General features: G+C 39.7%; 1 protein-coding gene across 6 annotated transcripts in view; it reads left to right on the forward strand.

Moving 5' to 3' along the window:
• The window catches only part of poc5 (POC5 centriolar protein homolog (Chlamydomonas)), a 111,247-nt gene that overhangs the window by 59,826 nt on the left and 26,454 nt on the right, over positions 1-24,967 (forward strand). For 5 of the 6 annotated variants that reach the window (XM_072257885.1, XM_072257880.1, XM_072257884.1 and 2 more), the window contains exon 10: positions 15,599-15,720. In XM_072257885.1, the coding sequence (XP_072113986.1) occupies positions 15,599-15,720 (122 nt within the window). The remainder of the gene's footprint in view (positions 1-15,598; positions 15,721-24,967) is intronic. The other variant, XM_072257883.1, reaches the window with a different exon arrangement.

Consider the following 24,967-nt stretch of genomic DNA (forward strand, 5'->3'; position numbering starts at 1 on the left):
CTGCACCCTGGAAACCTTCCAAGGCGCAAATCCACGGTCTCACGAGACTAACGGATGCCTATTCTTTAACTTCTAATTTTTCAATAAACTTTTCAACAAATCAGTTTGAGAACTTGGTTTTAAGTAATTGTCAGAAAGAGCCAAAGGGGAGATGATGAAAAAATAATTCTTAGTGGAATTTATTACTTGATTAAGAAGTACAAACAAATTCCACTTACACAATAAATTGGATGAATCATTGATGGAAAAGGAACATTTTCAGGACCATGGGGAAGTGTGAAGAGTTGGAATTAATTGGATTGCTCTTTGAAAAGTTGAGAATGGGCAAATTGTTGTATTGTGGCATGATGCTGTGAACAAGTTGTTCCTACGGATGAGTTCTATATAACATTAACTGTCAAAGTTGAAAGTAAAATTCAGATATGCAGGATTAATAAGCTTACCAAAATATGCTTTCTGCCTTTCTGGTTTCTCAATTGTTCTAATCAACTGCTTGGATTTAAAAAGTAATTGCTGTGATACAGTCAGGAGCACAGCTAAGTGGGTCATTGGTTATTGGGAAGTATTAATTTTGAGGATTTTTAAGGGATTGTGCAAATAGCTGCAGATGTGATTGAGTTTTTTGCCAACGGGGTTTGTTGATACTGGTTATCAGCATTTCTTTATTGCACAGAGTAACCAGATTTATAATTTGCTTTAGTTTCCATTACTTCAAATATAATCCACAACATTAAAAATACAATGTTTTTAAATGCCTAGTAACTATTTGCTGTGAGGTCTTTGAGACCAAACCTTGTAAATTTTTTTCTTGTCCCTAAAGGATAATCATGCTTGATTATCACACAACATTCTAGTTACGTGGATTTTAAGGTGGTTCGTGAGGCCATTGTGGTATCATAGAAACAAACGTGTGAATGAGTGCAAGTAGGCAACCACCATTTAACAAGATTATGGCTGGCCTGATTGTAACCTCAATTCTGCGATCCTTCCTATCCAGTTGCACTCCTTTGCTTATCAGGTGTCTGTAGACTTTGCAGGAAATTCCAGATGTCCTCAGCATGTATCTGATGAAGAGACTTGGGGTTCTTTGTATCTTCCTGAATAATTTCATTTTCTGAGGTTGTCTGTCTGTCTAGGTACCATATCTGATGCGGACTTTGGTGACCATGGTTTTCCATATAGATCTATCCTTCGTTTTTTGGATGACGTCCATTTCCTCGATGTGTAGCCACCTGGCTAGGCTTTTGATGTCTAGGTTTGCTCCCCTCGATCCTTCCAGAGAGTATGAGTTTTTCTAGTTCGTCTTTCTGCATGATGTGTCCTACGAAACTGAGTTGTCTTTCTCTTATTGTTAGTATGAGTGATCGAACTGCTTGGGCTCTTCTGAGAACTTCATTTGATGTGTGTGTGGTCCACGATATTTTTAACATTCTCCTGTAGAACCATAATTCAGCTGCTTCTAGTCCCTTTTCCATTGCTGGGGTTCCATTTTCTGAGGTTACAGGCTGGGAATTCTCACGTCGGTGAGAATGTTACATTTTAAAGGAGGCTTTAAGGGCTTTCTTAATGTTTTTTATTGGTCTTGTAAATTCTTGCCAGGACAGCTAGATAATGAGGCTTGCTCACTGGAGGTGCTGAATGAGTTTAGAGTAGGGTTTCTCAACTGAGATTCCACGAGAGATTGTGATTGGGGAAAAAAAATTGTTTTTTGAACTTTGTGTGATGTTAGCGCTCGCAGTGATGGGCAGTGACCAAGCAGCCTCATTAGAGGTCTCTCCACCCTGTATGGCAGTACGCAGTAGGACAGTGTTTATTTGGTTAAATCCATTCTCAGTTTTCGACACGAGATAGGGGAGACCATTGATAGTTGCCCATAGGGGAGACAATAGACTGATGAGGATCTTGGGGTGTGTTTTTCGAGCCTTGAATGGGCTGGCCTATTTTTATATTTTATTAACCCTGTGTTTTACAGACATGTCTGGCGATCCAATGTGGCAATTTTTGAATTGCAATCTACTAATGCAACAATAGACACAGTCAGTCTTTATAATGAAAGCTGCTTATAAATGGGTTTCACATGGACTGGTGATTCAAGTTGTTCTATTCCATTGTACCTAGTCTGTAGCAAACAACTTGCAAATGCAGCAATGGCTGCAGCAAAATTAAAAAGACACTGAACTACAAATCACAGCCATATGACACGTAAAAGTGCTGATTATTTTAAGCGGCTATTGAAATTTCAAAACAAGCAGAGTAAAGTGTTAATAAAACCACAGTTAGTAAAGGCCCAGGAAATAAGTTATTTAGTAACAGAACTTATTTACCCGAAAAGGAAAATCCACAGTTAGTGAGAACCTACTAATGCCAGCATGTAAAATTATAGTGGGTATAATGCTAGGACAAGACGCAGTCTGAGAAATTGAAAAGGTTTCAGTCAATGATGGCTGGTTCTTATCAGGAGGGAAGAAGAGTCCTCAGGAGAGACGGCACGATCGTTGGTGACTGTAGAGGCCAGTTCTGGATCTGCAGACTCTGGAGAAGTAAGGACACGGGAACAGCTGGGATGGAGGCACTTGAGTAGTAGGATCCTTCCTGTGTCTCCTTTTCAGCAGTCGCTCTTCTGGATTCCTCAAAATTCTTGGTGACACCGTGGATCAATGCCCTCTATTGGTCTCTGTCATAACCCAGCTACTGCCAGTCTTTGATCTTGATATTTACCTGAGATAGCTACTGCTTAAGTTCGTCTTTATACGGCGATCTCTCTTGCTCTGAGAGAGTTCTCCATAATTGTACTGCTTTTGGTAACCTGGAGTTGTCCATTTGACTTCAGTGTTTGGAAGTGGAACCTTCTGTAGGCTCTCGTTGTTGGAGACACGATCCTGCCAGCTGATACCCATGATAGAGCACAGGCAGCGTTGATGGAAGTGCTGGAGCAACGGGATTTGCTTGCAGTACAAGACCCAGACTTTGGAGCTGTAGAGCAGTGTTGTGATGACGGTAGCCCTGTACACCTGAATTTTTGTGGACAGACGCAGCTGGTGGTTCTCCCACACATGTTTTTGGAGGTGCACAAAGGCACTGCTAGCTCTGGCGAGTCAATTGTTAACATCCCTTACTACTGTAGCGTCGTTGGAGATGATGCTGCCCAGGTAGGTGAACTCCCCAACCCTGGTGATAGGGTGGTCGTTGATGGTAATCCGAACTGGGTTGCAAACACCACGAGGTGTTTGATGGAGGATCATTGTTTTCTTCAGACTGACTATTAACCTGAAAGCCCTTGCAGCCTTGGCAAACTGTGACTGCAGCCCGTGGCATGTCCTCTGTGTGCGTGAGAGAGCACAGTTGTCCACATATAGTAGCTCTTGAATGGGTTCTTGTATGGCTTTTATTTGGGCAAGAAGGTGGCCACTCTCAAACAGTGTGATATGTTGACGTGTTGATGACATGTCACATGATGCTGAAAAGGTTCTGTGTGATAAACAGAAGAACAACAGCATCTCTATCCAGGTTGAAATATCAACAGATTTCACCAATAAATGTCATGTTGTAGCATTTGTAAGGTTTGTAAATGATGGTGAAATTCAAGAAAACTTTTTCTTTTGCAACGAGCTGCCCAAAACAAGCAAAGGCAAGATACAGGTGTCCCCCGCTTTTCGAACGTTCGCTTTACGAAACCTCACTGTTACAAAAGACCTACGTTAGTTACCTGTTTTCGCTAACAGTAGGTGTTTTCACTGTTAGGAAAAAAGCAGTGTCCGGGGAAAACAAAGGTAGTGTGCGATAAAAGGCAGCGCGCGCCCTGAGCAGCCGCTCTCCCCTGGATTCGGAACGGCATTCTAGCCGGCATTGCTTAAACACGTGCACGTGAGCAGCCGTTAGCAAGATGAGTTCTAAGGTATCGGAAAAGCCTGAAAGAGCTCGTAAAGGTGTTACACTTAGCGTAAAACTAGACATAATTAAGCGTTTTGATCGTGGTGAACGAAGTAAGGACTAAGTGAGTTTGGCTTGTGGAAGTAGACGAAGATGATGTTGAAGAGGTTTTGGCATCTCTTGACCAAGAACTGATAGATGAAGAGCTGATGCAATTGGCAGAGGAAAGGATAACAATCGAAACCGAATGCAATAGCAAAAGTGAAGTCTCCAGGAACTGAACGTGAGGCAACTACGTGAGATTTTCACGCAATGATAAAGTATGACTTTAATTTTGAAAGGGTACGTCGATTTAGGGCATATTTGCAGGATGGTTTGAGTGCTTACAAAGAACTGTATGATCTAAAAATGCACGTGGCCAAGCAGTCAAGCAAGCCTTCCACATCAGCCACAGCAGATGATGAACCTCGAACTTCGACATCGAGGCAGGCAGAGATAGAAGAAGATGACCTGCCTACCCTAATGGAAACAGATGACGATGAGATGACACCCTAGTGTCCCACAACCCCAATCCCGGGGCCGCGGACAGATACCGAACCGCGGAGAATGCAGCGGTAGCCGAGAGGCACCCAACACATCTTTAAGAAAAAAGTCGAAATGAACAAGCTAATTAATTAGGTGCCGTCCGGCATGTAATTAATTAGCTTGTTTATTTCGGCTTTTTTCTTAAAGCTGTGTTGGGTGCGTCCTGGGCACTGCTGGACAAATGCATTCTTCGCGGATCGGTATCGGTCAGTGGCCCGGAGGGTGGAGGCCACTGCACCAGCCCAACCTGTGATGACTCAGCCTAACACACCATCATCAGTGTGCTCGGCGCTTCCCTAATTCCGGTAAGTGATACTACACTGTTCATACATTATTTCTACTTTATATCGGCTGTGTATTTTTACGTGTTATTTGGTATGATTTGGCAGCTTCGTAGCTTAAAGGTTACTGGAGAGCGCTTGTGCCATGTTTTTGCCAAGAGCGTTTGCACGAGATTTTCGCTACGGAGAACAGTGCAGGCAATTATTGTGGAAAAGTATTTCTACTTTACATAGGCTGTGTATTCATCATATCATTCCTGCTTTTACTATATGTTACTGTTATTTTAGGTTTTGTGTGTTATTTGGCATGATTTGGTAGGTTATTTTTGGGTCTGCAAACACTCAAATTTTTCCCATATAAATAAATGGTAATTGCTTCTTCGCTTTACGACGTTCTGGCTTCATGAGAACGCTCTACTTTCAGATGGCGGGGAAACCTGTATCTTTAATGTTTTCTCTTCATATCTGGAAACATAAGGTCTGCATTGGCGGATCTATGTTGGCATCTGGATTGATGGTGCCCCATCAGTGGTTGGCTCCATGAGAGATTTTGTTTCTCTATTTTTTTTTTAAAAGAAAGGAAAATTCTGACTGTCACAACACACTGCTTTCTTCACAGAGAGGTGCTGATGTCAAAAACTCTTGGAGATGAAATGAAAGAAGTTCTGGATGATGCTACAAAAATGGTTCACTTTATTAAACAGCAATCAGTTCACTCAAAAATGCTTTTGTTAAAAAAACTGAAAACCTAGAGAATGAGCATACCAGTTTCCTGCTATATACAGAAATCGGGTGGCTCAGCAGAGTAAGAGTTTTCAACAAGGTGTTTGAGCTGAAAAGTGAATTGCAGGAGTATTTTCAAGAAAATAGTTGCCCAGATTTTGCTGAGTGCTTTGAAGATGAAGCAGAAACTAGCCTACTTAGCAGATAATTTTCGTCATATGAACCAATTGAACAAGTCTTTGTTGGGCCCTGGACAAAATGTTTTTTTTTTTCAAGTGAGAAAATTCTTGGATCTCAACGAAAACTGAATCTTTGGAGAAATCGTGTTGCAAAAGGAAATCTTGAAATGTTTCCACGGCTGCTTGGGCTTGAAAGTGAAGAAGGGATCAGAAAGTTTCGAGTCTTATTGAAGACCACCTGAAAGAACTGCAGTACAAAATTGAACTGTTGTTTTCTCCCTTTCAACTCGTGTATGGCTAGATGAGAGACCCTTTCTCTGAATCTACTTTCAATACACTGGATGTACTCAGCAGGTCGGGCAGCATCAGTCAGAAACAATGAGTCAACGTTTCGGGCTGGAACCCTTCGTCAGGACTGAAGAATGAAAGATGGGGAAGGATTTGAAGAATGCTTGTAGAGTCAGGATGTGATCGAAGAGGTGGAGATCACAGGGGGAGCAGTGAGAGAGGGTCTCACTGAACTCCCGTCGAAGCCCATTTTTCGTTCTTCAGTCCTGACGAAGGGTTCCGGCCCGAAAAGTTGACTCATCGTTTCTGACTGATGCTGCCCGACCTGCTGAGTTCATCCAGCGTACTGAAAGTGTTGCTTTGATCACAGCATCTGCAGATTATTTTGTGTCTCTGAATCTGCTGCTCAGCCTGAAAACTTGACGTTGAGAGAAGAGGAAGAACTTTCTAAGATGCAGTCTGATCCTGCACTCAAGATGATATTTACTGACCAGTCCCTGGACAAGTTCTGGATTTCTGTGAAAGAAGAGTATCTTGCCATTCATAGGAAAGCAAGGAACATTTTGCTGTAATTTTCAACCTCATACATGTGTGAGCAAGGTCTTTCTTCTTTAACAAGTATCAAAAGCAAGAATAGAGGTTGTCTCATTTCAGTTGAAATCCATGTGTGCTTATCTCAAGTTTGACTCAGAATTGAGTACTTGTGCAGCAATAAACAAACACTGGTTTCACATGCTAAGCCTATATATGAGCCTAATCATGTCACATAGTAAGAAAACGTTTTTTCAAAGTCTTGTATAAAATTGTGTCTTAGGCTATATCTTTATTCATTCATTGCTTTGGTTTATGATTTTTAGTAACTTTATTATTCAACATAGGCAACAAAATTTCATGTACATGGTATTAATTAAAATCACTTTACAACTTTTATTTAAATTAAATCTACCGCGCCTACCTTTAGAAAAATTAAATCCCATTTTGGCTTAAGCCGGTTATTTAACAGAAATTTGTTATGTTTTCCTTATGAGTTTTTAAAATTTATGAAAGGGAGCGAAATATTTAATTTCAAGAAAGGTAAGCTAAGCTTTACCTCTTTTTTTCAAGAAAGGTTGGCTCAAACTTCATTCTCCACTCAAAAGAGCATTGACAATTATTTTTGGATTATTATATCTACAATTTACTGATCACACAAACGTACCATGAGCTGTAGATTTAAGAATTTTTACTTTGAGGTTCCCTGAGAGCTGAAAACTATTTCAAGGGTTCCTCCAGGGTGAAAAGGTTGAGCTTTAATGATATAAGGAGGACATGATAAAAGGTGTGACTAATTGGCCAGTTCATTTGGAGGTATCACTGTAATGCTTGATGCCTTCTGTTGGCCATGTCTCTGAATTATTTAGCATTTGAGGAACCACTGCTGCCTCATTGACCGTGAACAGGGAAGCAGACTTTGGATCATCATCTTTGCACTTTTTCTTTTTTATCAGTAATCTGTGCTGATAGATAGGAGGCTGTGATGAATTTGATTATCAATCCTTGGCTTCACTGAGAATTGGTTCCCAAAATTGACTTTTCTGGGGTCTCTGCATACCCTTTTATTCTGATACTGAGTAGCAGTGGCAAATTGGTAAAGGGCCTTTGTTTTCTTGCAAGAGATCATTCTCGTATGTTTAAGGAACAATTCAATGATAACTTCAAGTCGTCACTTTTTATTGTCATTTCGACCATAACTGCTGGTACAGTACACAGTAAAAACGAGACAATGTTTTTCAGGACCATGGTGCTACATGAACAATACAAAAACTACCCTGAACTACGTTAAAAAACAACATAAGACTACGCTAGACTACAGACCTACCCAGGACTACATAAAGTGCACAAAACAGTGCAGGCATTACAATAAATAATAAACAAGACAATATGCACAGTAGAGGGCAGTAGGTTGGTGTCAGTCCAGGCTCTGGGTATTGAGGAGTCTGGTGGCTTGGGGGGGAAAAAGCTGTTACGTAGTCTGCTCGTAAGAGCCCGAATACTTCGGTGCCTTTTGCCAGATAGCAGGAGGGAGAAGAGTTCGTATGAGGGGTGCATGGGGTCCTTCATAATGCTGTTTGCTTTATGGATGCAGCGTGTGGTGTAAATGTCTCTAATGGCAGGAAGAGAGACCCTGATGATCTTCTCAGCTGACCTCACTATCCGCTGCAGGGTCTTGCAATCTGAGATGGTGCAATTTCCGAACCAGGCAGTGATGCAGCCTCTGTAGGCTTGAAGATTAGCCTTTGAGTGGGTGTGCAGCTCTCCATTTTGATATGCAGCTCTGACTGAGGTTGAAGTGATCTTGTTTCTGGAGAGGAAATAACATTAATTAGTTTTCCTTCTGTCTTGTTGATTAGTCATACTCAATTGTTGTGTTATTGCAGAGAGATTGATAAGAAAGTAGGAGCAAAGGCGTAACCTTACCTGAACCTTATCTAAATATAGATTAAATATTTCTCTCCTTACACATGCTACATACCCTTCGAGTATTTCCAGTACCTTCAAATTGCCAGCAGCTGCAAATGTTTCATCTTCTCACTTGCTTGACCCAAGTCTATATTGGGATTAACTCTGTGATTGATCAACTGGTTAGAGTAGTGGCTTGCTTATCATGGAGCTGATGTAGAATTTGCCACATTTTAGGAGGATTCTGTATGGTGCTCCTCAGTCCAGAGCTGAAGAATTTTGTAAGGTTGAAGAAAAGTCAGGAAAGAATTTAATCTGTTCCATGCATTCCATGAGTTGTTTTACATGGGCCGAATCTGGATTATGACTTGGGAAGTAGTTCTTCAGGCACTTGGAAGAAATCATTGAAGATTACCTTTTGCAATGACTTTTCCAATAGGAGAATCTTTTTTAATTACCATTGGATGGCTTTTTTCCTGATGAAATCTGCTGACATATTCCTGTCTTTGCTAACTCAAGAGAATGTGACTTTGTCAGAAGTATCTCAGCAGTATATAAAAATTTCATCAGCAATACTGTGTGTTCCAAAAACCTTATTGTTTATTTGTTCATGAATGCCCTTTTTATTTTGTCATTCTTGGGTAGCTTCACAACTGGACCAAATAATTGAGGAGCTCTTCAAAACACCCCTACCACAGCCTCACTCTTAACTAAGTTCTTCCTTTTTGCTCTCAACAAGGTAGGCCCTTGGGCATTTGAGTTTGGATAATTTTGAAAGTGCAACTTTCAGGTATCTATGAATTTGTTCTTTGTTTTTAAACCTTTGAGGCATAAAGACACTATCAATCCAAGATCACCTTGTATTTGAGGATAATTAGCTCCTGATCATTCTCCTTAAACAGGACCTTGTGTCTTATTAACATGAGGTTCAGTAAGTGCTGGAAATCTTGAAGTGGGGCTTTGTTTTTTTTGTAGCAGAGTCAAGAGTCTTACTGCTAGGGCTTACTGCTGGAGGTAGTTATGCTGGCCATTCAGATTAAACCAGCTCCCACCCTTCACCATTCTCATTTCCCCCTCCCCATTTTTACACTATTTTTAATCTATTCAATATACATGTACTGTATTTATTTATTATTTTTTCTATATAATGTATTGCATTGAACTGCTGCTATGTTAACAAATTTCATGACACATGCCAGTGATAATAAATCTGTGTAATTCACAATCTTGTTGCAAAAATAACCCTAACAAATCATTAAATACTGTTATCACAACAGTAAATAAAATCAAGTCCCATGCCCTCAATTCTCAACTATTTCTAGAACTTCATATTGAGAATGATGAACAGTTTGAAGACTTGCTATTGCACACAGAAGTCAGATAGCTCTCAAAAGGAAACTACCTGAGATGCTTTTATGGGCTTTTTTGAAATTTTAAAATTCTTTGAAGATTCAAATATTTGTTCAGCAATCAACTCAAGAATATTAGGCTTGATAGTACTATTTATCAGAATTATTCACAAAGTTTAATGAAATCGATCTTCAGATGAAAGAAAATGATGTAAATCTTATTGAACTCAAATCAATTATCTCCACATTTCTGTCCAAATTAACCCTATTTAAGTGCAGCATTGGCCATCACAACCTTTTCCAATTCCAGAACCTTTCTGAGTTGCTAGAGGGAAAAAAGGATAGCAGATGATCTTCAAGTATACTGTGCCCATTTAGGTGAACTGCATAAAGACGTGTCAGAGATTTCAGGATCTTCTCTCAATCTAAATTCCACCCAAACAATTGAAATGGGGAATTAACGGTAAGGATGGAAGAAGAACTGATCTCATTACAAAATGACTTTCAGCTGAAGCCGAGGTTCAAAACATCATGTCAAAACTTTTAAGTTGCAGAAAGAAATCACTGAATGCTATCCTGTACTGTGGAAAAGGTCAAGATGTTCTTCGTTGTCTTTCCAACATATTTAGTGGAGGGTGGTTTCAGTGTGTCACCCAGCTTCTTTTAAAGCAACAGAACAAACTGCAAGTTACTGAACATGGGGATCTGAGACTCCTTCTGAGTGACATTCAGCTTGATGCTGAGAAGATGATATCACTGCACCAAGCCCATCCATCTCTTTGAAATGTGAAAAAGCAATGAAGTAGTGAATAGTTGGACTACTAATGTATACTCTAAAATTGTTGATGAAAATTGTCTTTACTGTAATTATGTAAATAAAGAAATTTTATTTGTAGGTTTGAATAGATTTGAATAATTTTTGCAATTATTTGGCACTGCTTTGACTTTGCAGTTCCTACTTGATTTCACTGTGCATCATAAATCAAAATTCTTTACAGTTTTTGTGTAATGGCTGGAAAAGGAGAGGGGGATGCCTGGGGATGTGATCTGGGAACCAAGGGGGAAGCAACCCAAAAAGGTTTGGGAACCATTGATCCAGACTACATCCATTACCTTGCCTTCATCAACTTTCCTTGAAACTTCCTCAGGAAAAATCTAAGCCTTGTTGAATATCGCTAATCAGTTTGTGTCTGTCCAAATACTTGTATACCAGTCCTTTAGAATATTTTCCAATAACTCGTCCACACTGATTTCAGGCTCACCAGCCTATAGCTCCCAACTTATACGTAGAATTTTTCTTGTACAGCAGAACCGCATTAGTTATCCTCCAATCCTCCGGCACCTTACCTGTTGCTAAGAATATTTTAAATGTCTCCAAAGGAACACCTTGTCAGGTCAGGTCCTGGGGATTTATCCACTCTAATTTGCCTCAAGACAACAAGTACCTCCTCTAATCTGTACGTGGTCCATGATGTCACTGCTGCTTTGTCTCACTTCTATAGACTGTCTCCTGAGTAAATACAGATACAAAATATCATTTTAAGACCTCCTCGCATGTCTTTTGACTCCATGCATGGATGAGTGGGTGATAGTCAAGAGGACCGATTTTGTTCTTTGCTATCCTTTTGCTCTTAATATCTGTAGAAGCCTTTGGGATTCTCGTTCACCTTGTCTGCAAGAACAGCCTCCTGATTTGTTTGTGTTCTCTTGCACATCTGATAGTCCACAAATACCCCATTTGTTCTTTCTTGCCTATACTAGCTATGCAGCTCCTTCTTAACTAAAGCCTCAATACCTCTCAGTCCAAGGTTCCTTAAACCTTTTATCCTTGCCTTTTATTCTGACGGGAGCATATAAACTCTGTACACTCAATTTCACTTTTGAAGGCTTCCTACTTACCAAGCACATCTTTGCCGTAAAACAACCTAATCCACAATGCCAGATTCTTTCTGATTGGCCTTTCTCCAACTTAGAATCTCAACCCAAGGACCAGACCTATTCTTCTGCATAATTAGCTTGAATCTTGAGGTATTATGATCACTAGATGCAATGTGTTTCCCCTACACAGGCATCTGTCACCTGATCTGAACTTATTGATTAAGGAAACTTTCCTGAACATCTAGTTCTTTAGTACTATGGGAGTTCCAATCAATATGTGAAAAGTTAAAATCACCTATGATCATAACCTTATGTTTATTGTAACAATTTGTGAGTTCTCTACAAATTTGTTACTTTAAACCTCACTGACTATTGGGTTATCCCTTTCTTATTCCTGTGCCCTATCACTATAGCCTTAGTAGATGAGCTCTCCAGTCTGCCCTGTCTGAGCACCGCCATGGCATTTTTATCAATTGTTCCACAGGCTATAAATTCTCATTTCCCCACCCCAACAAAATGCATTAGGTACTCATGATCCCTTGGCCTAAAATTAGTTTCCAAATTCTTAAAACTATCTGGCACTTAAGCATTTCATCTAAGCTTTCACAAAATGTACTTTTTCCACATCTATTGAAAACCACTGGATTGTTAAGTGATTTTCATCCATCAGCTTGATGTGTGTTTCTTAATTTCTTGAGATGGGTCATGCTGGATAACTTTGTATAGTTGGTACTCAACTATTAAAAGGTTTGACAGTAGTAAGGTGTGATTTGTATCCTTTCAAAAAAAAGTTTTTTGACAGTTTTCTTAATATTGTATGTCAGCTCTTAATAGCTCCTTTTTACCTCAGTATTACCTTATGTCTGATTATACTTTTTACTGCAATAAAGGTGCCTTATTAAATTTTTCCACATGCTGTCATGGTACTGCATGCAGTCCTGATGAAGGGTCTCGGCCCAAAACATCGACTGTACCTCTTCCTAGATATGCTGCCTGGCCTGCTGCGTTCACCTGCGTTGATGTGTGTTGCTTGAATTTCCAGCATCTGCAGAATTCCTCATGTTTATGCTAATAATATCCTCTTTTCCTCAGTCATTTTAAACAATGGTAGTTGTCTACTCTAAAGATGCTATAGCAGGGATTCCCAACCATTTTTTTTAATGCCATGGACCCATACCATGAGCTGAGGGGTCAGTAGCCCTCAGGTTGGGAGCCCCTGCAGTATAGCCTCTGTTCAGTTTGATCTGATCAGAATACATGCTTAAAAGGTTTGTTTCGCTTCCAGTTGGTCAAAAGTGTGCTGTTGTTTCCAGATCTCTCTCTATACTTTGGAATGGCTCCTTCAGTGGATGTGGGATATGGTTGGAGGATGGTTTTTTGAGGAATGATAAATTATTTCGCACTTAGATTGCCTTTTATTTTCAATAAAACAGAATCTTCATTTGATGGTCAACCGAGACGTAGTAAACACGCACACAATGCTGGAGGAACTTGGCAGGTCAGGCAGCACCAATGGAAAAAAGTACAGTCGACATTTTGGGCCGAAAAGCTGACTGTATTTTTTGGTCCATAGATGTTGCCTGGCCTACTGAGTTCCACCAGCATTTTGTGTGGTGTTCAGATTTCCAGCATCTGCAGATTTTCTCTTGTTTGTGAACCGTGACATATTTATTGATTAGTTTCTGTGCTGTTAATGCATACTCAAATACTGTGCTTGGCATTTTTCAAGTACAGTTCTGCTTGTAGGAAACTTGATTATTACTTTGTCACTATATTTGGTGTATAGAATAACACTGACATGTTTGTTTTCTCTTATTGGTAAAATGTCACTGCAAACTAAGAGCCTATGGGTATCTTAAATACTGTAATTCAATTAGTCTTCCTGTGTGAATATTTGAAGAGCTAATATTTGTTATCATAGATTTCCTTTTTGAGAAGTTGGGTATTCTGCTTATGTAACTTTCCTTCATGTGTTGTGGATGATTTCATGTAAAGTATTCAATTTCTTCAATCATAACACAATGGTTCTCTAATTTTCACAGCATTTTTATGTTCCTGGATTTTTTTTTCTTTCTTTTCCTTTTTACAATTTGTCATGCAATATTATCAAAGTAGCTTCTGGCACAAATTTAACATGAAGTAATTATTCCTGGAATAGTTTTGAGAAGAAAGATTTCTGCCTATTGGTATATAAATATGTTCAATTTATTTTTTAATGGCAATGTCTTCTACCTGAATCCTTTGTTATCCTAAGCACTGAGTATTCCAACTGATTTTAGTAACTAAGTTTTGAGTCTTTATTGAAAAGTAAAATCATTAAGAACTAAATTGAAGTGTGTTATAATGTAAAATATTTTTGCAGTACAAAAAAAGAAGGCTGTCACTGATTTATCATGAGCTATTGAGTGGCTGCACCTGCAAAATTGCTAATTGTAGTAGTTTTTGTGACCCTTCAGCTTAATACAAATAAGAGACATGACCTGTGTGACTAAAGTGAAGTACAGGATAGACAGTTCATTTTTGTGTATGTGTGATTCGGTACCCAACCTTAAAGGTAAATCAAGTCGAAGCTGACAATGAGCTCACTTCTGTTTGCTACCACTTGAATGATATTGGAACTGCAGCTGATGGAAGTCTCAGGAGTGAGACTAGCTCTAGAGCAGAGATCGATTTCCATTACTACAACTTAAAATTTTGTATGTACTTGCAACAGTCATTGTGCTTACTGCACTGTTATTTCTTGATATCAACTGCAATGAAGTGAATTTGCTAAAGATTGATACTGTGGACTTTGAAGTCAAAAGCAATGAAAGATTTCCCAAAGAGCATTACTGGCTGATAATATTTGCAACAATGCAAAGTGTGACATACTTTCAAAACTCATTCATGATTTATGTCCACTTGAACTTCCATGCTGAGTGCTGGCATTATTTAAACATCGGGATGCCTAGGGCTTTGCTGCCTCCCATTGCTTAATTTCATACACCATTTGTAACGGGAAAAGTCAAGGCTGCAGTGCTTTGGCCTGACTTGTGAGATTGCTAGGTTCTGTTTACAGAGTGCTGTTTCTGTTCATCATGCATGTTGATCTATGTTGAGGCTGCACCAGATTGATACCTTGATTGCAGGTATGCCTGATGTTATTCTTTCTGTTCCGAACTCATTTAGACCAGGATTCGATTTCTGGTTTGTGGGTGATAAAGTATGTCCTGCAGAGGAGGGTGAAATCATTGAGGACTGATTGATATTAATTAATTCCATCTGGAAATGAATTGTGGATATTGTTCATCTCAAGGTTTCAGTTTCCCTTGTCTCATTATTAAGTAGCCTATTGATCTTTTATCAAGGATTCCTTATGAAGTAGTGAGCTCTAGTATAAGGTATCAGAAGAAATTAAACACCTGTAGAATAAATCTGTCAGTATGAGTAATCCCAAGGGCAAGGGGAAAAGACTGAAGGGGATTCGTGTAAGAGTGGTTGTCAAATTATGTCAATGTAAGTACCTTTTGCCCTATCATTACAACTTAGTCATTTGCGGCTTGGGCCATTAACTGTTCACTAGATAAAGCTTCCTTCTAATGTACAACTGACTAGAAATAGAAGCACTTTAGAAAGATGACTTTAATAATAAATGAAGGACTTTGTAGGTGTAACATTACTTTCTGTAAATCATTTTTCCATAAAATTGATTTGGGAAAATTGCTTTTAGCTGGATATGGTTTACATGGGAAGAAAATTTATAATTTTTATAATAAAAGTTGATTCTGTTTCATTATACTGACCAGTGAGAAATTGTATGATTTTTCCCTTCCTTGATTTGGTGAGCAATGAAGCACATAATTAGCCCTCAACCTTTTGTTTTGTCACTGTTAACATTTTCCATTTGGTTCAGAAGGTCCCAAAAACTTTTTAAGGAATCTTAAATAAGTTTAATACTGAATAAAGGCTTTGCAGGCTTTTATCTTATTTTGCACTTGTTGTTTCATTTGTATTTTTTTAAAAACAGCAGAGTCTCTACATGGAAGAGATGACTTTGATTGCTGTCCTTCTGCCTCTGCACCCAAACCATCAGTTTGTCCTGTTCCAACAACCTTGGATCCTTCGATTCCCTTTGACTCCGATCGGATGGTACGTGGTCCTAATATTTTTGACTTTTAGTACATTTTGCTAGTCTGCTGCACTATTTAGTTTGTGTAAAAGCAGAATAGTGATGAATGAGGTTAGGGATGCATGAAGCCTAAGATTTAGTTCCCATTGTTAGCAACACCATGGCAGGGGGCTTGTAAAGATAAACTTTACTGTGATACAGCTGACTCTTCATCTAAGTTAGCCAGCAAGAAACTTTTGTGGACAAATTATGATGAGAACAACACTTGGCTTTGCCAGAGACACTTAATCAGGCATTGACATGGCTTATAATGCATTCAGTGTTGTACTGATCAACATATGAACAATTGCAAATTCCTTCACAGAGGAAAGGTGGCAAAACGTCTTATTTCCTTGTGGTATATCAATGGTGCTGTAAAGCAGGGGTGTCAAACTACTGGCCCGCGAACGGGACCAATCCGGCCCGCGGGATGATTTGGGGGGAAAAAAAATATATTCACGACCATTAGTTATGTATCTGTGTGGCAGCCGCTCTCTCTCCCACCGTTGTCTGTGCCGCCTGTTGCGCCAGCAGCTTGTGTGTACTTAGAAAACAATAGGCGGCAGTTAACCACCCGCTGCGCATAAGCACCTACCACCCTGCACTGAAGACCACTAGGGCCCCACTTACATCGTCAGACACAGTATAAACACACAGGGTACTCAGGTAAGTAATACCTGTAGCAAGGCTGAGACTGTTTGCTGCTGTGGTTCAAAATGCTTTCCAAGAAAAGAAAAGTTGACATCAAAGGTCAGATATTCAAAAATAATTGGAAAGATCGTTTTTTTCTTCTGTGAGGTCAACGGCAAACCTGTGTGTCTGATATGCTCGCAACAAGTGGCTGTGGCAAAAGAGTGCAATATCAAACGACACTGTGAGACGTCACACTGAGAAATATATGACAAGTACGCAGGACGACTCAGAACACAAAAGGTAAACGAGCTTGAAGCAGCATTGCAAAAACAGCAATCAGTGTTCACCGAAAGTCGGGAGACTCATGATGGAGCTGTCAGGGCCAGCTATATTATTGCCAACAAAATAGCTGCTGCGTCGAAGCCATACTCAGGGAATTCATCAAAGCATGCATGCTGATGGAGGCTGAGCTGGTGTGAGAAGAGACAAGCTTTTGGTAATATCAGCTTGTCAAGAAATACTGTGGCAGAGAGAATCAGAGACCTTGCAGGAGATTTGAACAGTCAACTAAAAGACAAAGTGAAGTCATTTATTACCTTCTCTATTGCAAATGATGAAAGCACCGACGTGACTGATGTAGCTCAATTGGGAATATTTATTCGTGGTGTTGATGCATCTTTCACTGTCACTGAAGAGTTTGTGGAGGTGGTGCCCATGACAAACACCACAACGGCAAACGACGTTTTCTCTAGCCTTGTCGAGGCCTTGGACAGACTGAGGGTTGACTGGAGTCACGCTGTCAGCGTGGCAACAGATGGCGCACCGTCCACGGTCAGGAAAAAGGCAGGTGTTGTTGTGAAACTCAGAGAGAAAGTTCAGACAGAGAATCCGGAGCAGGAATTCCGGAATTTTCATTGTATTATACACCAAGAGGCATTATGTAGCAGGAGCCTGAAAATGGACAATGTCATGGATGTAGTAATCAAAACGGTTAATTTTATTAGAGCTAAGGGACTCAACCATTGGCAATTTGACACTCTTTTGTCTGAAAGTAATATTGGACACTGCCTACCCTACCACACTGAAGTCCGCTGGTTGAGCAGAGGGGTTGTGCTCAAATGTTTTTCTCAATTACATGCGGAAATTGGACTATTCATGAACAAGAAAGAGAAGCCACTGGCAGAGTTGGATGACCTAGACTGGCTTCATGATCTTGCATTTTTGGTGGATGTAACAGAGCACTTACATGTGCTTAATGTTAACATGCAAGGCCGCAACAAACTTGTTACGGAATACTACGACAGCATTCGTGCCTTTCAAATTAAATTAGACCTGTGGAAGATGCAATTATCCCGGAGCAACCCAGCTCATTTCCCCTCTTTGCAGTCTGTGTGTGCGGCTCATGGGAATAATGACAGCATGGACAGGTACAATGACAAAATATCACGGCTGAAAAGTGAGTTTCAGAATCGTTTCCGAGTCTTCACACAGCTCGAGAAGGAATTCTCACTATTTTGCTCGCCATTTGCCGTCAACGCAGCATCAGATGTGCCGGAGGAACTCCAAATAGAACTAATTGAAATTCAGTGTAGCTCGGCTTTGAAATATAAATTTGAGACTGTGGGTCTGGACTCATTCTATCAATACCTGGGACCGATGTACCCCAAGATGACAGACTTTGCCTCAAAGATCCTTTGCATGTTCAGGACAACATATCTCTGTGAGCAGGCATTTTTCATAATGAACATTAACAAATTCAAACTGTGCTCGCAGTTGACACACAGACATCTAAATGACATTATGAAAATCACAACGGCCCAGAAACTGGTCCCTGATGTTGGCAGGCTGCTTAAAAGCCAAGAGATGTCAGGTGTCTGGAAGCAGCAAGTGAAAAATGAGTGACATTGTTCGATGCACTGCGACATGTAAGCAAAATGCATTATGAAATATTGAGTGTCATAATATTGTGATTCATTCATTTTCGGACTATTCGATTATTGTAAATGTGATCATTTCAATAAAAATTAGAGGCTAACTGTGTTTATTGTCTGAATTTGATTGCTGGAAGCAGGCTAATAAAAATTAGGTGCAGTTGTGTAGCCTACATTTCCAATTTGTTTTGTTAGGTCTACATTTGTGTCTGCTAATGTTCGATTTCAAATGGTTTATTAATGGAAAGGGTGTGGCTCCCAAAACAATCTTGGCCAAAATAGCATGGTTTTTCCTCTCCCTCATCACAACTTTCTTGTAGCCTACGACTGTAAGTTAATACCAATCATAAAAATAATGCTTGCTAGGCAATCTTCATAAGAAATGAAATTCGTAAAGTGAAACACTTTGTAGTTATAGCAGAGACTGAGACACATGAGAGCAGGTTGAAAAAAACGAAGACAACGAAAGCTGTGGGAGCAGGCATGCATGAAGTCGCATTTTGCCCAATCCGGCCCATGACCTAAAATGAGTTTGACACCCCTGCTGTAAAGCGTGTGTATATTGTCCATCCCTATTTTGCTTTTGTGCAATTGTTGCTGAGCTGCTTTCTTGAAAACACCAATCTATGTCATGAAGATACACCACAAGGCTTTTAGGGAATTCCAAAACAATGAAGGCATGGGAAAAGTTTCCTGATTTAGGATTCCATGACTTAATCTGAATTTGTAGGTGCTCCTATTCATCTGCACTGGCTGATCATCTTTCTAGGGTTTGGATAAAGTGCTGATAAATCCTTTATCCTATAATTCCTAAAATGCATAGAGTAAACTGCAGTGCCAGGTGGTGGTTGGGGTGAATGTTTGATGACGGATTAGATACCATTCAAAATGGATTGTTTTGGCATCTACATCAAACTGTTTGAGTGCTTTGGAGGCACATGTTCAGGCAGGTAAACGATATTCCATCATGTTCCAAATGTATACACTGTAGGTGGTAGGGGACTTGTGTTGTCATTTGCTGCAGAACAAATGGTCTCTGGCTTAGTGTACCAGGCAAAGTGTTGAATTGTCTAATCCAATTATTATTCTGGTCAAGTCAAACACTGCCCTAATGTTACTTCATCATTGCCTGGTTAAAATCTTGAAATACTATGAATGGCACTTAAGGAAATGCCTTCAGTGAATGAACAGCACCTATGCAAGAAAGTGGATTGTCACCACCTTCAGTCTGGTAATGAGGATTAGATATTAAATGCTGGACTCGCCAGAAAACTTTTACTGAATTGTATTTTAAGATCAAAGTGAAATTCCTTTGTAAGGAATACAGAATTCTTTGTCACCAGATTAGTTTTGAGATTGCAAGCTTTGCATCTGAAATGAAGAGAACATAAATATTTTAACAAAAACAAGTTACAGAACAAGGATAGAAAACACGGTGAAGGAATCTTTGCAACGTTGTATAGAACTTTCACATACTATATTGTATATATTTGTTAGTAACCATATTCGTGAATAGATGCTGATTTGTATTCTAAAGTTATTTAGGATCTGCTGTTCATGATGTATTGCATTGGTTTAAACTGTCTTTGTAACCTATAACTCATGGCCACTGAACAGAAATTAGCACATTTTCTTTATATCTTAGAACATAAAACAGCAGAATTAGGCCATTTGGCCCATTGAGTCTGCTCCGCCATTTGATCATGGCTGATCCTTTTACCTCTCAACCCTATTCTCCTGCCTTCTCCCCACAAGCCATCAAGCCCTAACTAATCAAACTCTACCTTAAAGACACCCAGTGTCCTGGCCTACACAGCCACCTGTGGCAGTGAATCCCACAGATTCACCACACTCTGGCTAAAGAAATTCCCCCTCACCTATGTACCAATTGGACATTTCTCTATTCTGAGATTGTGCCCTCTGTTACTAGACTCCGCCATGACAGGAAACATTCTCTCCACATCCACTCTGTCTAGGCCTTTAAACATTCAATAGGTTTCAAAGAGATCTCCACCTCCCCCGCCCCCACCACCACCACCACCACTCATTCTTCTAAGTTCCAGCAATTACAGAATTACAGACCAGGAGCCATCAAACACTCCTCATATGATAAGCCTTTCATTCCTGGAATCATTTGGTATATATCTATCCTAATTGCTTCCAGAAACTCCAGCTATTGGTGCTCTGCCGCCATCCCTGCTAGAGTCCTCTTCCGGTCAACATTTGACTTTAGGGTTCCTTAAGCTCCCTGAACAGATCCAGTTCATTACACATCACCCAATCTAGAATAGCTGATCCCCTGCTAGGCTCAAGCAGAAGCTGCTCTAAAAAGCCATCTCATAAGCATTCTTCAAATTCTCTCTTGGGATCCAAAGTCAGCACCAACCTGATTTTCCCAATCTGCTTGCATGTTGAAATCCCCCATGAGTATCGAAACATTGCCCTTTTGACTTGCATTTTCTGTCTTCCATTGTAATTTGTAGCCCACATCCTGCTACTGTTTGAAGGCCTCAATATAACTCCCTTTAGTGTCTTTTTACCCTTGCAGTTCCTTCTATATTTCTTTCTTCCAGAAGAAACATCTTCTATGTTTCTTTCTTCCGGAAGCTTAAGTAATGGTTGTTAGAGATAGTTGAAGCTCAAATTCACTTGTCTTCAAGGACTTGTATTCTGAAATTTGTAAATCTATAGCTACTGTGCATAAAAATCTACAGCAGAAGTAAGCCACTTGATGCCTCGAACTGCTCTGTGGCTTAATAACATCAAGAAAGAAATTTGATAGACTGAAGAGCTGATGAGACTTCAGATTAAAATCTAATTTTTAAAAAATAGCAGATTGAATGAGATTGAAATTGTCTTTACTGGAATATTTCTCTATAGCATTGGACACGTGTTGATGCAGCTCCTTGTCATCTCCTGGGTAATGAAGACAGTGACATTACAGAAGTTCAAGGGGTTTATGCCAGACCTTTACATATGTTCTAATATTATTTCCCACAGGTAGGATTTAATTCAAGGTAGTCTATTTTTATTAGCTTGTTTGAGTTTTTTTGCCATCTTGCAATTTGTCAAGGGCAAAGAGATTGCCTCTAAGAACAGGAATTCTAGATTTAAGAAAGCTGAAATAAAAGCAGAGGGACCAGGTCTGATAATTTACTTGATTCATGAAGCATGTATTCCTTTTCCTCCAAGAATGCCACGTGATTTGCTGAGGAATTTCAGCATTCTCTTTTGTTTCAAATGTATAGTACTATGCAAAAGTCTTGGGCACCCTTGGTTTTTCATTTTCCAAAAAAATTGAATTTTACAGAGAAATCTTTATATTTCGTTAAAGAAAGTAACTTTAAGAGACCACTTTTCAAATAAAAATGTGATTACTTTGTAGGTCTACTGCCTAGTGTATAATTAAAGATAGCCAACAGGTATTAATGATCAATGACATTGAGTTTAATAAACTAAACTGATTAACTAAATCAGAAGCTGGTGTAGAAGGAATCAAACTGGGTGAAGGAGAATCAAACTTGAAGATGAGTGTGCGGCAGATGTGACAGTTTAACCTTAAAATCATCAGTTTTTACACCATGGTATGAGTGAGCATAGCAACAAGACACAAGGTGGTCATCCTGTATCAGCATGGTCTCTCCCAAGCAGAAATTTTGCAGCAGACAGGAGTTTCAAGATGTACTGTTCAAGCTTTCCTGAAGAAGCACAAAGAAAGGGCAAAATTGAGGACCAGAAACAAAGTATTCAGTCATGGAAACTGAGTACAACAAACGAGAGATATATCAAACTGGCATTCCTTCTAAGTCAGAAGAAGTCCAGCACAGCTGTCAGCTCTGAATTCACAGAAACCACTAGACCCCAAGTACACCCCTGTATTGTCCCGAGAAATCTCGTCAGAAGTGGTCTTTGTGGAAGAGTTGCTGCCAAAAAGCCGTTCCTCCGATGTTGAAACAAAACCAAGAGACTTAACTACACACAAAAACACAAGGATTGGGGTGCTGTACAATGACAGCAAGTGCTCTGGACTGACGAGTTAAAATTTGAAAACAGGCAGTTTGTGTGTTGAAGAACTGAAGAGTGCTACATGGATGCGTGTCTGCAGCCAACAGTAAAGCACGGTGGAGGTTGCCTCCAGGTTTGGGGCTGGATTTCTGCAAATGAACTTGGTGATCTGGTAAAATTAATGGAATCCTTGATGCTGAGAAGTACAAGCAGATTAACAACCAATATGCAGTACTATCAAGGAGGTGTCTAATTGATCCCAATTTCATTCTGCAACAGGACAGTGACCCCAAGCACACAGCCAAGGTCATAAAGAGCTATCTTCAGCAAAAAGAAGAACATGGAGTTCTGCAGCAGATGGTATAACCTCCACAGAGCCCTGATCTCAACATCATCGGGGCTGTCTGATTATTTGGAGAGGCAGAAGCAAGCGAGCAGCCAAATGCCTGCAGAACTGTGGCAAGTTCTTCAAGACACTTGGAACAACCTTACCAAAAATGCCAATTTTTTTTTCTGTCTCATTGTCTCTCTCCTCCTCCCCGCCCCCCCATAGAGCTGCATGACCTACGAGAATTGATGCAGTTTTAAAGGCAAAGGGTGGTCACACCAAATATTGATTTGATTTAGTATTTTACTGTTCACTGCTCTTATAGAGGTTTTTTTGGTATATAGGAACTTCCCATTTCATTATTTTTGAAGGCACCTTGGCTTTACATGTGCCTCCACTTCTGCACAGTAGTGTATCCTTTGCTGCTTTTGTCATTTTTTGGTTATTAACTGTTATAATAAGATAAATGAGACCACATTTTTGCCAACTTTGAATTAATGGCAAGTTCAGTTACAAATTGGTGAAATTCTAAGTGGCAATACATCTGTATGTAAAGCAATAAATGCATTTATTAAAAACGTCATTACGGACCCTACATGTCTTTACAAGGTCTACCTCATTAAAGACGTCCCTTGCTGTTTTATTCTCCCACCGTTCTGTAAGGATAATGTGTTGGTTGTGTAGCATAAATCAAAAAGGTCACAGAGAAGAAGTAGTTGGACCGAAGGATGTTGGGTAAAGATAATGACAGTCTTGCAAAGTCTGGAATAAGTAATAAATAAAACTGCCAAGTCACTTGGCTTTTTCAACTGATGTCATTGACATGTCTTTCAACATCTTTATCACAGCATTACTTCAAAAATAGTCTATTAGGAATTTGGCTGTTGTCACAGTTGAATATTGTATTTATATATTGTAGAAGACCATGGAGAAAACAAGGCAGGACCTTTGTAGGATGAGAGGGGAAATCCTTTTAAACAAGATTGTGTTCATTTTGGATGGAGAAATGTTTGGCATCTGAAACTAAGAAATGACTGAAATCCAAAGAGAATAGGAAGAGACTTGCCAGATTATTTCTGAAACTTAAGTAGCACATCCTGATGTGCAGAAAATTATTGTGTTTTGAGTTTCGTTCATGCCTGAATGTTTATATCCACATGTGTTTTCAAATCATTATCTTCTGCAAAATCACCAGAAGTCATAGTTAAGGCTGAAAGGTGAAACGTTTAAGGGGGTTATGAGAGGAAACTTCACTTGGATGGTCGTGTGTGTGGAACAAACTGCCAGCACAAATGATGAATGCGAGCTTGATTTCAATGTTCGAGAGAAGTTGGGATACATACATGAATGGTAGGGGTATGGTTCCGGTGTAAGTCAATGGGAATAGGCAATTTCAATGGTCAGGTATGGACTAGATAGAGTCATACAAAAGTACAGCACAGAAAAGGGTTCTTAGGCCTAAGGGCTGTGCACCTTGCATGTGATTACTCAAAGAACTCCATTTCAGTCTTCCGCAATTTCTGTCTTTGTATCTATCATAATAAGATTTTCCACATCACTGTCTCCCTTTTCCTTTAACCATGACTTCCTCTCAAGCTTTTCTATATCCTACACTTCTCGACCTCTTGACCTTTTCTTCCAAAACACATTGTCAGATTATTTTCCTGAATTTCCTCTTCAGTGGGATTCCATGGCAAAGGCTTCCCCTTCCCTTTCAGCATCTGAAGGAACTGTTGTGGTCCTCTTGCATTACCACGAACTAGTCTCCTTCCAGTACTTTTTGATGCAGATAGAAGCAATGCAACATCTGTCCTCCTTTCATTCCCACCATGAAAAACCAAATGATTCTTCCATGTTCAATAATTCACTTATTCTACTTCCTGTTTCACAATTTTGTGCCTTCACCAGTGGAGAAAAGAGGATACCTATCAGGTGATTGTTCATTAGTTCAGTCGTTAAGGCTATCTTGAGCTGCCAGGCACCTGTCACTTTAATTTTGTGTCCACTCTGACCCTTGTCCTTCAACCTCCTACATTGTTCTAGGTTTGAAAAATAACACCTTGTCTTCTGTCTAGGCAGCCCTCAAGACTTAATTTTAGGAAAGTACTGCTTTTGTCTATCTGTTTCAATTTTTTTCTCTTCTGTCTGCTAATTTTTAATTGTAGCCCAAATAACTTAAGCTGCGCCTTATCCCTTTATGTTCTCCATTTCATTCACTCCCTGCAAACTTATTAGTTCATAAAAAGGCTCCTTATGTCATACATTTGAGACTGCTTGACCTACTGAATGCTTCCTGCATTTTGTATTTGATTTTGCTTTCTGGCATTGCGG

Source organism: Mobula birostris, chromosome 5 (assembly GCF_030028105.1).
Source record: "Mobula birostris isolate sMobBir1 chromosome 5, sMobBir1.hap1, whole genome shotgun sequence".
Lineage (NCBI taxonomy): Eukaryota > Metazoa > Chordata > Chondrichthyes > Myliobatiformes > Myliobatidae > Mobula > Mobula birostris.